The sequence below is a fragment of the Otolemur garnettii genome, unplaced genomic scaffold, assembly GCF_000181295.1.
Source record: "Otolemur garnettii isolate 467f Iridium unplaced genomic scaffold, OtoGar3 scaffold00023, whole genome shotgun sequence".
In the NCBI taxonomy this organism is placed as follows: domain Eukaryota; kingdom Metazoa; phylum Chordata; class Mammalia; order Primates; family Galagidae; genus Otolemur; species Otolemur garnettii.
This window is the reverse complement of record NW_003852418.1, coordinates 1,392,075-1,406,441: the sequence shown is the minus strand read 5'-3', so window position 1 is coordinate 1,406,441 and position 14,367 is coordinate 1,392,075. Positions and strand designations below refer to the sequence as shown.

The window sequence follows — 14,367 nt, the reverse complement described above, 5'->3', positions numbered from 1 at the left end:
AGACAGAGTGGAAAGAGATCAGAAAGAGCATTAAGTAGCAGAAAGGCAAGAGGAATTGGCTGACCAACTAAAGACACAAAGGGAGAGGAAGTGATTCCTAGTTTTTGGCCTAAGCAACTGAATGGACAGCAGAGCCATTCACAAAGACAGTTGATGCCAGAGATTTTAATAAGACGATACTACCCAACTACCTAAAATAGTCAAAATGCTATCCATCCTTTGTAAGTATGGCACAATCATCCAAGACTCTGTAACTCTTTTTTTTTGAAGGCCCTGAAATAAATGTGTACTGCTTCTTCCTCTGAATGCCACAGCACTTTATCTGTGCCTCTCCCATCAACTTCTTATTCCTATTGGATCATTGTTAACTTGAGTTCCTGGCTTTGTTCTCCCTAGAAAATAAGCTCCTTGGAGGCAGGATTTAAAGCTGACTCTGCTATCTACATGCCTAATATTGTACTAAAAATTTATTAACAAATTATTGCGGTTTTTCCAAATCTCTACATAACTAATAAAAGTCAAATAGTAAGGAATAAATGACACTTCTAAATAAAAAAGCCTTTAGGAGTCTTTACCAAATCTGATGAGGCAGGTGAAATGGAAGAATTCAAGCAAATTTCAATTACTTACAGATAACATCTGTGGGTATTTCACATCAACATTTACTTATCAATTCAGTCTACCAAGCCATGCTACAATAGTTTCACTATCAAAGCTATACAAATGGAAAAACAAACAAAAAATTCTAAGACCTGGATAAATAAGCTGGCAGAATCTCTTCTCCAGTCTTCTTGCTACAAAAAATCCTACACAGTGTCCCACAAGCCTCAGCTCTTCCTGCTTCATAGTTATCAGGAAATTCACTTGCATCAAACATAGGATTGGAAACCATGGTGTCTGTGGACATTTGTGACCCTTTCCGTCGAAACTCCATGCTAGCTTGTGTTGTAATGGCTGGGGAGAGAAAAGGAGTGTTTTATTATGTTTGTCAATATGCCAAATAGGCTCATGGGACCCTGGACACAAAGATCAAATGTTGGTGTTATTAAATAGCTACTTGAATCCAATAATGCTTTTATTTAGCAACTATATCTTAATGTTTTTTTAAAAGGGCTCTCTGAAATCTTCTTTGAAAATAAGTAAAAATTAATTTACAGTGGCACTGTCAGTTTAACAGATTCTACAAGAAGCATTTTCAACTGAATTTTTGATCAGAAAAGACATTTGTATATATCTGTATTTACATACAGATATATAATACATAATTTAGCTTTTCTATTATTTTCTATTTTTTTCTTCCCTCTATAGAATGATAAACATTAGCTACTGTAACTTACACATTACCCTATATGGGCATCATAATTAAATGGGCAACTCCATGCCAGTTTGTATACTTTAGGGAGAGGGCAAGGTAAGAATAAGAAATGGATAGGGAAGAAGAGAAAGCATTTCTACCCACCCACCCAACTCCAAAACACACACCAAAGAATTGCCCAACCAAGCAAAATGAGAATGAATTTTAACAACCACAGACAGCAGCTAACTTGAGGTTGATAAATCAGAAAATTGGGTTGGTAAGAAAGATTATTATGATCATTTGTTATCACTGAAACAGAAGCCCTTTGAAAGTTGCTTTTCTTTTTAACAAAGATTTCACAGTGTATTGAAAATCACTCTGAAATCCTTTATTACTCCACATGAAATGCTTAAATTATTTTGCAATAATAGATTTGATAAAATGCAGAGTCAAGCATAAATCTTTATGCAACTTCCCATGAGCCATTTTTAGTCCTGAATAAGCTATCCAGCAATAATACATTTGAAAAACACTACATGCAGAATGCATACAAATCAAACACTAAATCTGTATAAAAATAAGCTTAAAGCTTTAAAAAAAAAAAAAAAAAGCCAAAACACAGTTAGTGCAAAGTCCTGGAATTCATGACATGACCAGACTAGTATACAGAAATAATGGGACTGATTCAGGCAGATTAATTTGCTTTTGCCAACAATCTTCCCCATTCAAAACACAGAAAAGTATTTTTCTTCCCAAGTGCAAAAACTACAAGAGACAATGACAATCAAATTTTTTAATGGAATTATGAAAAAAAATAAAAACATGACTGCAATTAAGGAGAAGCTTCTGGTTCCTACTTACAAGATTTATAAGAAAGAAGAATTTGGATAAAAGATGCTGCAAGATAATAGAAATAAATGGAAACAAATCAAAGGACAGCAGTAATTATAAAATACTTTAAAGATGGTGAGATTTTACAGTAAGTTAAGAAGCTTTTTAGCTTTTTAAAAGTTAGATTAAAAGCTTTACGATACCACAAGCTAGTTCAAAAACATAGGAAATTGTGCATTCAGGTCCAAAATTATGATTTTTGTTATCATGCAAAACAATGAACAAAGAAAATTACACAACTACAAAGAATTGAGGTTTTGAACTGCCCATAACGTGCATTAAAATTTTAGTTCATTAACCCTTCCCAGCTCAATGTTACTTTTACAAAGCACCGTATATAAATCTAAAGCTATCCAGTTCAAAGAAGCAAACATTTTAAGGTGAACTACATGGCAGAATTCCTTGATGGCAGCCAGTACTTAAAAAACAGTCGGTATAACCAAACCTCCCCCACACCCAACAGCATTCTGAACCCTTCAACTATTTGAACACCTCATATCTCCCGGGTAATGTAACAGCCTTTATCATCTCTAAACACTAATATTAGAGGAGATTTTATCCTCTCCCCAACAAGGAAAATGTTAAAGAGTTAAAGGAATTCTGGTTTCTGTATTCTGGTACAAGAGGATGAGCAAAGCTGTTACAAACTCCCTAAGAGAGTGGAAAAGATCTGTCAATCCCCTCTAAGCAAGCCCAGCAATGAAGAAGGAGGTTAAGCCATTCTAGATTCAGGGATTTCAGTATCAACAGCTCTATACCCAAAGTTACATTGTAAGAATTACATCTTAATAAAAATTATTTAAAATATGACTGACTCATTCTAGAAAATACAATACAAATTAATAAATATCAACATGGTCAGAAAACTCAAAATATAAGGTACATAAACATAAAGAAACTAAAACCCAAAAGTGGTTTTTAAAAAAGTTTTCATTCAGTCATTATAAGTACATTTACTTATCCATAAATAAGCACTGCTTTCAAACTTGTGAATAAAATTATAATATGGAAATGACAGAATATAAAGTGTCTGAATTTGAACAGAATAAACAAAGGACTCCTTAAACTAAACCATGTAATTCTCAATTTACATTCCTAAAAATCTTTACATTCACAACTTTTCTAACTTATTTAAAAGATTTATAAGAACACCCAAAATAATGACATGTGTATAATGTTCACAGGCACAGATCCTAGTTCTAAGATGATACATAATAGCTAAGGATGCATCTCTGAGAGAAAGCAGAGATACCTGTAGCCATTAGTTTTATCCTTGGAATTAATATTCTCCCTAGAGATGCATCTTTTTATCTTAATCTATTACTGACCCCAGTAGAAAAATGCTTTCTTATTAAACAACCAATACAGTCATTAATGCATACATCATAATACCTCGCACATAGTAATAGCAGCTCAATAAATGCCAGCCAGTATTATTTTTCAGCTCTGTAAGACATATCATAAATATTCAAAACATTGAGCTCTACCCTACCCATCCATCTTGCACTCTATGACACTACTGCCAAGTATAATGGCAAGATGGAAAAAATAAATCAGATTTTATTTAGTTTCACTTTTATAATAAAATCTAAATGAAGATGAGGGTTAATTTATTAATTCTTTGCCAGTCAGTTATTAAGTTACAAAACAAATGGTATTTTGAAGTATGCCCTTGAAATAAAGTTCCCTAGACTAAAATCTGAGATGTTAAAATCTATTGAGAAGCAAAAACTGTCTGATATTTACATGTGCTAATGAATGAATGCCTATCAAAACTTAAGAAAACATTTCCTGTGAGTTAAAATCTTTAATTCTTTTTTTTTTTTTTTTATTGTTGGGGATTCATTGAGGGTACAAAGAACAAGGTTATATTGATTGCTTGTGTCAGATAAAGACCCTCAAAATCTTTAATAAACTATTATTATCCTGGCTGACATGAAGGGAACTTCCAGGTCACCTACTGGATGGAATTTGATTCAACAAAAAATGACTAACCTGAAGTGTATCTAATAAAACCAGACAAAAGGCCAAACCTCATAGAACATACATTTAAAAAGACAGAAGGAAAACTTCCAAAGTTCTATTACTTCAGCTGGAAGGGGTTAAGCAAAAGACAGTGTTGGGTCAGAAACAGACAGCTTTTTAAGATACATATTAATCTTGCAGGTAGGAAAGACTAAAAAGAAAAGAAAAAAAAAGGAAAGGAAAAAAATGATAACATATTTCTTGAGCAATATTTACCAGTCATGCTGCTGTCTCTGTTTATCCCATTATGAAGTTTACAGTGAACAAATGCTGCATCAAATAACCATGATCCAAAGAGATTCAAGATGCTGTTAACCTTTGGTCTCCGAGGGGCAGGCAGTGGCCGGGGTTCTGAACTAGTCTGATTTGGACTTGACAGAGGAGAGGTGGAAGATGCCTGGTGCTGAACTTTTGAGGCATGAGCAGTACTAACCTATTAGAAGAACCATAAGAACACACATATCTATGAAAAGTCTGAGAATGTGTGAATCCCTAGAATGGCAGATTAAAAAGCCAGTCTTATACAGCATAACGATGGTAATGTAAAGTCTTACTGTGCTTGTCTTCATGGTGGCCTTATTCACAGTAACAGCCCGGTGCCTCCGGTTATGTGGTGGGGTAGTATTGACAGCAGCACTTTGAGGCATACTTAATCTATTCACAGGTGTTGGAGGAGCACTGTCTGATCGGGGTCTAGAAATACCTTTAAAAAAAGACAAATGGAGTTATTTCTGTGATCAGGAAACCTTCCCCAAGTAACACTAGCAAAATCTTGGGACACAAAGACTAATGCTATAGCAGAGAATGTTAGTTGCCTCCTAATATTCATTTATCCTTTCTTCCTAGGGAATAGAACATTTTAGCAGGACATGACTACACAAAAATCAATGACTCCATGTTCAAGTTGCTCTTGCAGCAAGAGTGGCCAGCTTTGAACACGGAGAGGCTGATGATTGTTGAGTGACTCTTCTGAGAATTTTCCTTAAAAGGATCAATCAGCTGTAGACTCTCCTTCCTTCCTTATTTCCTAGAGAGGATGGCTAAAACTCACTCAACTGACATCACGGCTTACAAGGCAGTGCACAAAGGATGGGGAATCACAAGATGGAAGAAGGGCCTAGCACTCCAGACAGTGGTACTGCCCTAAACTGCCACACCCTGGAATTAACGTTTATGTGAAAATAAACTATCTTATTTACAATGGGATTTTGGCTTGTTACGTGGCGGCAAAACTGTGCATATCAGAATATATGAATTGCATAATATATTAGTAAAAGCATAGAACAAATGTTTTAGAAATAAATATTACTGCCTTTCAACAGGTTTAAAAAATTCTGACTTTTGATGTGTGTACATCTAAAATGTGAAAAACAGCTTAAAAAAGCAGTTTACAAAAGGCATAATTTGATTTCAAATGATATACATGGGATTGGCCTGGCCCCTAATGCATTTTAATCTGTAGTTTCCTCGGATAACTAGTGAGCATGAACATTTTTTCTTTTATAATCATTTATTCATTCCTTTATTCATAGATCTATCAGAAAAAATTCTTTCTCTTAGCATTCTGTTTGCTCTATTTATATAAAGACAAAAATACTCTTCTAGCTACTATATTTATTGCAAATAACTTTTCCTAGTTTGTTGTCATCAAATCTGTTTAACTTTTCCTTTGGGTTTTCTGTAATAGTTTCTATTACAACTCAAGTGTTATCTAAATGTAGCTCTTCATACACCTAGCAACATATGCAAAATTCACCTAAGAATGCATCCACCAGACAGCTGATTCCACGCATGGCACGAAAAAATATTTGAGGCAGATGTTTAAGGCAGGGATACTGATTCAATTCTTGCGGCATTCCGCTCACATTCAAGAACTGTTCCTGAAATTTGGGGGTAGAGCTTATAATAGCTGGGTTACTCAAATCCACAGGATTACTATCAAAAGAGAGAGAAGAAATAATTACACATTTAGAAATTTCATGAAATACATGCAATCTTAATTTAAAAACAGGACTTTTATGCCTATTTCTTTGATTCAGAGAGGAGACTGATCTGTATTAAATGGGCTAGGGATTCACACATTAACCTTTTTTTTAAAGAAGATGTGCAGTGTATTTGCACAAACTCATTCCTTCTATTCTGAGAATGAGAATCAAAGTAAGACTAGAAAAGGTTTTAATATTTTAAGAATACACATAGATATTTTTCCCAATATATTTGGAATTAAGCAATGGAATGGTAAAACTATAAATAAATCAAAAAGAAATCCAAGGAAAAAATTTTACTTTAATATTAACATTTCACAGTTTTATGTATATACTAAACATATATCTCAGGCAGCGCATGTGGCTCAGTGGGTAGGGCACCAGCCCCATATACTGAGGGTGGTGGGTTCAAACCCAGACCCAGCCAAACTGCAACAAAAAAAATAGCCGGGCATTGTGGCAGGCACCTGTAGTCCTAACTACTCAGGAGGCTGAGGCAAGAGAATCGCCTAAGCCCAGGAGTTGGAGGTTGCTGTGAGCTCTGTGATGCCACAGCACTATACAGAGGGCAATAAAGTGAGACTCTGTCTCTACAAAAATAAATAAATAAATAAAACCATACATCTCAAAACAATTTATTAGTTTTGCACAGTGGCAGTATCATAGTCAATGAGGTTCATCTGAGGCATGATTATTACTAATTGAACTTTTCCTAATACCCCACCATGATGAAATACATGATGAAATACACTTGACATTGGCAATTTTTGACAGTCTCTACAGAGACTGAATTTAGTAAAAAAAATTTTTTTAAATGTTTTTAAAAACCAATGCATTAATATTTGAACCTGAGTTATATTTTATGTACAAATAATTTTATATTTTTTCATTAAAAAACAGATTTCGATTTCTACTCAAAACAGTCTGCTTAGCTGTCAATTCAATAGGTTCTCCAATTCAGGGTGATATTGATAACCTACAGCCAATAGAATTTCTACTGGCTACAAAGCAAAAGAAGTAGGCTAATAAATAGAAATTCATGGCTTATAAATGCTCTGCCCTTTGAACCCTTTTTTCCCACGCACCAAAAGACCCTTCAATTTCAAATAACACTAAGTAGGAAACAGCACATGTGTGAATGTATGAAAAATGGGCTTCCAATGTATCCACAAAGCTGTAATCCATCATGTGGGGCAAAGGAGGTAAGAAGTCTCTAGCAGCAGTATCTGCTGGGGGTTGCGGTTTATCTACTTAGAAGTTAGAAATGTAGGAAGTAAGGTTGAAATGGACTATACTTCAGTCCAGCAGAGCTCTGCTAAATTGACATCTATTTGCTAATAAAAATTGAAGAGAGAAAGGCTTCTATCAACTCCTCCAAATGTAAACCAGAAATGATTTATTGGCACCCAAATATTCAGAGGACAAATTCAAGAAAATAAATAAAATTTGGAATGAGAATGGTAACAAAAGATATAAAGCACATATCAGAAACTGTATTCTGGCAATTCCCAATGCCCTTGTGTAACTGACCCATTTAGGGAGCCTTTTAAAAATCCAGATTCCACCTAAATTTACTGAAATAGAATCTTTAGGTAGGGCCTGAAGGGCAGGTGGTCATACACAAACAAGTCCAGGACAAGCATTTGAATATTCTGTTTCTCATGCTACAAACAAAAACAGGAAATATTTTTAAAGCATTATCATACTAGATAAAGTTTTGATGTCTGTCTCTCCATCATCAGTCCTCATCCCAGGGAATTTGCCAATAACCATAATAGCCTCTTCTGAATAATCCTCACTTATCTCCCTTCTACTTATCCATAGCTCATTTAAGCAAAGTAAAACTGTACTAAACAAGTGTATCCAGGTGTCTGCTAGAGACCTAAAACTAACGTAGCCTAATTAACAACAATAATTTGATCTAATTTATCTCTTCGGAGAATCTGAGCAAAGGGAAAGAAAGCCTCAGCGAACTGAAAGGACTAAAGGTGAAGTTACATAGTATCACACACTATCACACTATCACCACTGGGCATTTATCACAGGGTTGCATGTACCTCCCAAAGGCAGAAACAAGAACTCAGGGGAAGCCTGCTGGAGGAGGAGAACCGCATGCACAAGAGCATAAAAAAACTAAGAGGCACAAGACAGAACGGCTTGTCCCAGGGCTGCCTTAATCCCTTCCCAACATGAAAACTGCTCATTTTTAGAGCCCAGTGAGACCGCTATATCTTCATATAAATATCCTCTTTTTTACTTGCATTGGCTTAAGTAGACACCCATTCTTTACATTCAAAAGAAGGCTGATTAAAATACCAAAGTCAGCTCAAAAAGAAAAATTAAGCCTGAAGTGATCAATTAAGGAGTAAAGAAACATAAAAGATTACCCAAGAACTACTTCTAAAAATGGATTCCAGAACTATAGTTTTATTGCATTTATTTCGAACTCTTAAGAAACACAAAACTTTTACACAATATAGAAGAGGAGGATAGGAAGTTTTCTTTTCTTTTTGACAGAGCCTCACTTTATTGCCCTTGGTAGAGCGCCGTGATGTTACAGCTCACAGCAACCACCAGTTCTTGGGCTTAGGCGATTCTCTTGCCTCAGCCTCCCACCCGCCACAATGCCCAGCTAATTTTTTGTTGCAGTTTGGCAGCAGCTGGGTTCGAACTCGCCACCCTCGGTATATGGGGCCAGCGCCCTACTCACTGAGCCACAGGTGCCGCCCCCGGAAGTCTTCTTATTCTTTTTTAAGTTACCAAAACACAATTTAGTAAAAAAATAGAACTAGAGACAATTCAGGAAAACATTAAAAGAATAGCACTCCGTAACCAAGTATAACTTTTCTCTCAGAAATAAAAGATGGCTCAACATTGAGAAATAAATTAATATATCACATCAGTCAGTAAAAAAAGGGAAACCATTTAATTATATGATTTGAAAAAGTTCAATATTATTCTTGATTTTCTTTATATTTTTTAAACTTTTAAATTGCTTAGGAAACCAGGAACAGAAAAAAGAATGTCTAACATTGACAACCAATATCCTACTCAAAATTCCATATGTTAGACACATTCCAATGAAAATCAGAACAAAAGGATGGTCAAAACATAACTGTCTTATACTTACTTTACTTTATTTTTTAAAGAAACAAGATCTAGATCTTACTCTGTCATCCACGGTAGAGTGCAGTGGCACATGCAGCCTCAAACTCCTGGACTCAAGTGATGCTCCTGCCTTTCCCTTCCAAATTACACACCACCAAGTCTGGCTAATTTTTTTTTATAATTCATGGTAGAGGTGGGATCTCATTATGTTGCCCAGGATGATAAGAATATAAGATATCAGCTTTTTTTTTTTTTGAGACAGAGTGTCACTATGTCACTCTTGGTAGAGTGCCACAGCGTCACAGCTCACAGCAATCTCAAACTCCTGGGCTCAAGTGGTTCTCTTGACTCAGCCTCCCGAGTAACTGGGACTATACAGGTGCCCACCACAATGTCCGGCTATTTTTGTTGCAGTTGCCATTGTTATTTAGCTGGCCCACGCTGGGTGTGAACCTGCCAGCTTTGGTGCATGTTGCTAGCGCTGTAACCACTGTGCTATGGGCAATGAGCCAAGATATCAGCTTTTTAAAAAAAAATTCAGAGTATTAGTGGGGTACATTTTGGTTACATAGTTAGCTTTTGTATATTTTAAATCAAACTTATAAGTATCCCTTTCTCCTAGAGAAAGTGTGTAACATTATCTGTTAGTTGTGAATTTACTCAACCTTCTTTCCCCTCCCACCTTCTCAAATTTCACTGTTTTGCTTTTATAGGAACACGTAAGTATTGATCAACTAGTTCCAATTTAGTACCGAGTATACATGGTGTTTTTCTATCCCATTCTGAAAGAATAATCTCTAATTCCATCCAGGTCACTATTAAAGATACCAGACCATCATCTTTTTAAGGCTGAACGGTATTCCATGGTACACATACACCATAATTTATTAATCCATTCATGTATTGATGGGCACCTGGGTCATTTCCACATCTTTGCAATTATAAATAGTGCTGCTACAAACATTTGAGTACAAGTGTCTTTTGTATAAAATGGCTTTTTTCCCCTAGCTTTTCCTAAATATAAATACAGGCTTAATACAATTCTCATCTTTGGCAGAGTCTCTTTTCTCTTGCAATTAAGTGTGGTGTGTGTCTGAGTTCTGGCCAATGGAATGTGAGTAACAATGATTTACATCACTTCAAGGCCTGGCCCAGAAAAAAAAACTCCCACACAATTTTTTTCCTTTCTCTTCCCTATCTGCTAGCCAGATACAAAGGCTCCTGCTCATAACATTGAGGCCCTAATGGAGTCATATGAGGAAGATGGGAGAGCCTCTGCCAGGCCAGATCCCTGAATGAGTATGACCAAAGCTGCTCCCCACTTTAGGTTCAAGTACTAAAGCAGGATGTGTTCCTTACCCTAGTTAATAAACAAGCCAAACCCCTAAAAAAGTTCTGTGGTGTTTTTCTGTTTGCTTACGTTTTTTTAACTTGACAAATTGATTCTAAAATTCATCTGAAATGTTAAACAGGCCAGAAGAAAAGAGGGAAAAAGTCAGTAAGCTTACCAGATAACAGTAAACATAAAGTTAAAAAACGTAAAGTGTGAATCTGGTATATGAATAAATGAAGAAATTAATGGAATAATATGTAAACTAGAGACAGAGTCTGATCTATATAACTTAATACTACACAGGAAACAAAATTAGAAGAACTCATAGGTAAATATCAGTATCCATCTGATCAAAAAACACAGACTTTCTAATCTTAAAGAAAATATAAAATGATCACAGAAAAAAACATTCAAAAACTAAAATCACTTAAAGCTAAGAAACACAAACTATAACTACAAACTAGGAAGAAATGACAGAAAATGGTTAACCCCTCTAATTTACAAAAAAGTCTCGTAGAGAGTAATTTAGAATCATCAATATGCAAATAGAAAAAATGAGGTTAATCGAACCAAAAAGACATGCAAGAAAAAAGTTTAAAAATCAGTCAGTTTACAATACAATAAAAGTTCCAAAGAGCACATGTATGGGGTTGGAAGAGGGCAAGTAGGAAGTGATGAAACTAAACTGAACAGAATTACTATAAAGTAGGAGTATATCCTTCTGTGAAATTTTAGGACGTATCTCTCAGTGAAATTTTAATCAACAGGCTACTAGACGAAGGCCCTGAATAGGCAGACTAACCAGTGAGTGCAGGACTAAACAAGCTGTTACCACAGGATGTTAACAAGTCCTGGAAGAGATCAGTATCCAGGCTACAGCCACAGGCAAGAGAACAGGGCTGCCTCTGCCACAGGAAACAAGTTCCTAGATCGTGTAAGATCTAGAGCAGCTGAGGACAGCCTAACCCTGTGGGGTGGGGAGAGCAAGAGGCACACGTGGATGTGTTTGTTGTCTTCTCTGGTTCCATTTAATGGATTGAGCTTAGCATCCACATTCCAAATTCAAACAAGAGAGTTCCACCCAGCATGGTTCCTGCCCTAAAACACTTACTGGGTAAAGAGCACCTGACATAATAAAATAATAATACCTTAACATATGTAAAAAGCGAAACCAAGTCTGTGCAACACACTCATTATCCATTTCTGGAGGTATTAGACTGGCATCTTCATCGGGAACTTTAAATGGAGGAAATGAAGGACCATATGTAAAGCGCAGCAATCTAAAAAATAAAAAAATACACATCACTGAGTTCATTTCTTAAAAGAATGAAAAAAACATTCAAGTGTGGAAACTTAAGAGAAAATAAATTAGAAGTATACCTCACATTAAGTGAACAAAATATATGAAAATCTTCATTTATAAAAAAGGCAAACCGAAAGGGGATTTCTAGTAGTTTTGTATGTTTGAGATGATGAATATATGAACTACCCTGATGTGTTCGCTGTATATTAATGCATCAAAACATCACTATGTACCCCAGAAATATGTATAATTATGTCAATTAAAAAATTAAGATACTTTATTTATAACATCTAAATAATTTAAATGTTAAATAATATCATGTTACTTATAAATATAATTATATATTATATAATGGTATTATTCATAGTAATTAAGATAATATAAATATTACTTAAATTATATTGGAAAAATTCATCTCACTACAAATTTCTTCAATATTAACTAAGTTATTACTTATTCATCATAATTTTACAAGAAATTTAGAATTTATGGTATAACATAGAAGGAATTCAATTCAACAACTGAATTACTCAATAGTAATATTTTATGCTGGGTGTGGCGGTTCACCCTTGTAATCCTAGCACTCTGGGAGGCCAAGGAGGGAGGACTGCTTGAGGCCAAGAGTTTGGGACCAGCCTGACCAAGAATGAGGCAAAAAAATAGAAAAAAATCAGCCAGGCATAATGCATGCTACCTGCAGTCTCAGCTACTTAGGAGGCTGAAGCAGGAAAGTTGTTTGACCCTAGAAGTCTGAGTTTGCAGTGAGCTGTGATGACACCACTGCACTCTATCTGGGATGACAGAGGGAGGCTGTCTCAAAAAACAAACAAACAAACAAAAAGTAATGGTTTAAATGTATTAAAACTGTTCAAAGCCCTTCAACTCAATCATTCTACAGCAAGGGATTTTATCTTAATAAAATAATAGAATACATACAAAGCCTGTGTATAAAGTATTCATATCAAGTATATATATATATCTTTTTTTTGAGACAGAGTCTCACTATGTTGCCCTCAGCAGAGTACTGTGGCATCATAGCTCACAATAACCTCAAACTCTTGGGTTTGAACAATTCTCTTGCCTTCAGCCTCCCAAGTAGCTGGGACTACCAGTGCTCACTACAATGCCCAGCTATTTTTTGTTGGAGTTTGTCATTGCTGTTTAGCAGGCCAGGCTGGGTTCAAACCCACCTGCCTGGATGTATGTGGCCAGCGCCCTAACTACTAAGCTACAGGCACTGAGTCCAACAATATTTTCAAAGTAAAACACTGGGAATAATATACATATCAAAACAGAGTAATTATTAAATGAATAATTCCATGTATATAATGCCAAACTACAAAGCCAATGAAAATATAACCTTAAGAACTATTTAACAATGAAAAAAGCAAATGTAACTAAAGTGTCAAGTATTAGACATCATCAAAGAAAAGAGAGAATTAAATAAAAAAGGCAGATCACAATATTATACAGAATAATCACAAACTGGTTTTCATTTTTTAATTTAATTAATTAATTTATTTATATTTTATTGAGACAGAGTTTCACTATGTTGCCCTAGGTAGAGTGATGTGGGGGCACAGCTCAAACTCTTAGGCTTAAGCAATTCTCTTGCCTCAATCTCCCAAGTAGCTGGGACTACAAGAGCCCACAACGCCTGGCTATTTTTTTGTTGTAGTTGTCATTGTTTTTTAGCAGGCCCAGGCCGGATTTGAACCCACCAGCCCCAGTGTATGTGGCTGGTGCCCTAAATACTGAGCTATGGGCGCCGAGCCCAGGTTTTCATTTTTAGAGACAGGGTCTTATTCTGTTACCCAGACTAGAGCACAGTAGTGTAGTCATAGTTCACTGCAACCTAGAACCCCAAGGTTCAAGTGATCTTCCTGCCTCAGTCTTCCAAGCAGCTGGGACTACCAGCACAAGCCACCACACCTGGCTAATTTTTTTAAATTTTTGTTGGGACAGAAGTCTTGATATATCGCCCAGATTGGTCTCTTAACTCCTGGCTTCAAGTAATCCCTCACCTTGGGTCTCCCAAAGTGCTAGAATGATAGGTGTTAGCCACTATACCTGGCCTCAAATTGGTTTTGTGAAAAAAGAAACTAAATGAGAAAAAGTATATTAAAATATTAACATAGATTACCTCTAAATGAGAGACATTTGCCCCTATATTGCTTTTATAGTCGAGATAAAAAGCATTATTTAAAAACAGATTCATAATATTGATGTTCACCATGATATACCAGAATTAATACAATATTCCAAATTTAATCTTTTAAATGATGATAAAAGATACAAACATTAACTCAGAAAAAGAACAGTCTACCTTCTTTTTTTTTTTTTTTTTGAGACAGAGCCTCAAGCTGAGCCCCTGGGTAGAGTGCCATGGCTTCACTGCTCATAGCAACCTCCAACTCCTGGGCTC

At 35.6% G+C, this 14,367-nt stretch overlaps 1 protein-coding gene and 1 non-coding gene across 3 annotated transcripts in view; one reads left to right on the top strand and one right to left on the bottom strand.

Annotated features, from left to right (window-relative positions):
• Nucleotides 1-14,367, bottom strand: part of RALGAPB (Ral GTPase activating protein non-catalytic beta subunit) — a 116,715-nt gene that overhangs the window by 63,472 nt on the left and 38,876 nt on the right. For both annotated transcript variants that reach the window (XM_012803944.2, XM_012803945.2), the window contains exons 6-10: nt 11,788-11,919; nt 5,970-6,148; nt 4,768-4,916; nt 4,430-4,646; nt 753-954 (exon numbers count right to left, since the gene is read on the bottom strand). In XM_012803944.2, coding sequence (XP_012659398.1) covers nt 753-954; nt 4,430-4,646; nt 4,768-4,916; nt 5,970-6,148; nt 11,788-11,919 — 879 coding nt within the window. The remainder of the gene's footprint in view (nt 1-752; nt 955-4,429; nt 4,647-4,767; nt 4,917-5,969; nt 6,149-11,787; nt 11,920-14,367) is intronic.
• LOC111724484 lies at nt 6,839-6,984 on the top strand. Its single transcript, XR_002772781.1, has one exon. It is a non-coding gene; the product is annotated as a U4 spliceosomal RNA (small nuclear RNA).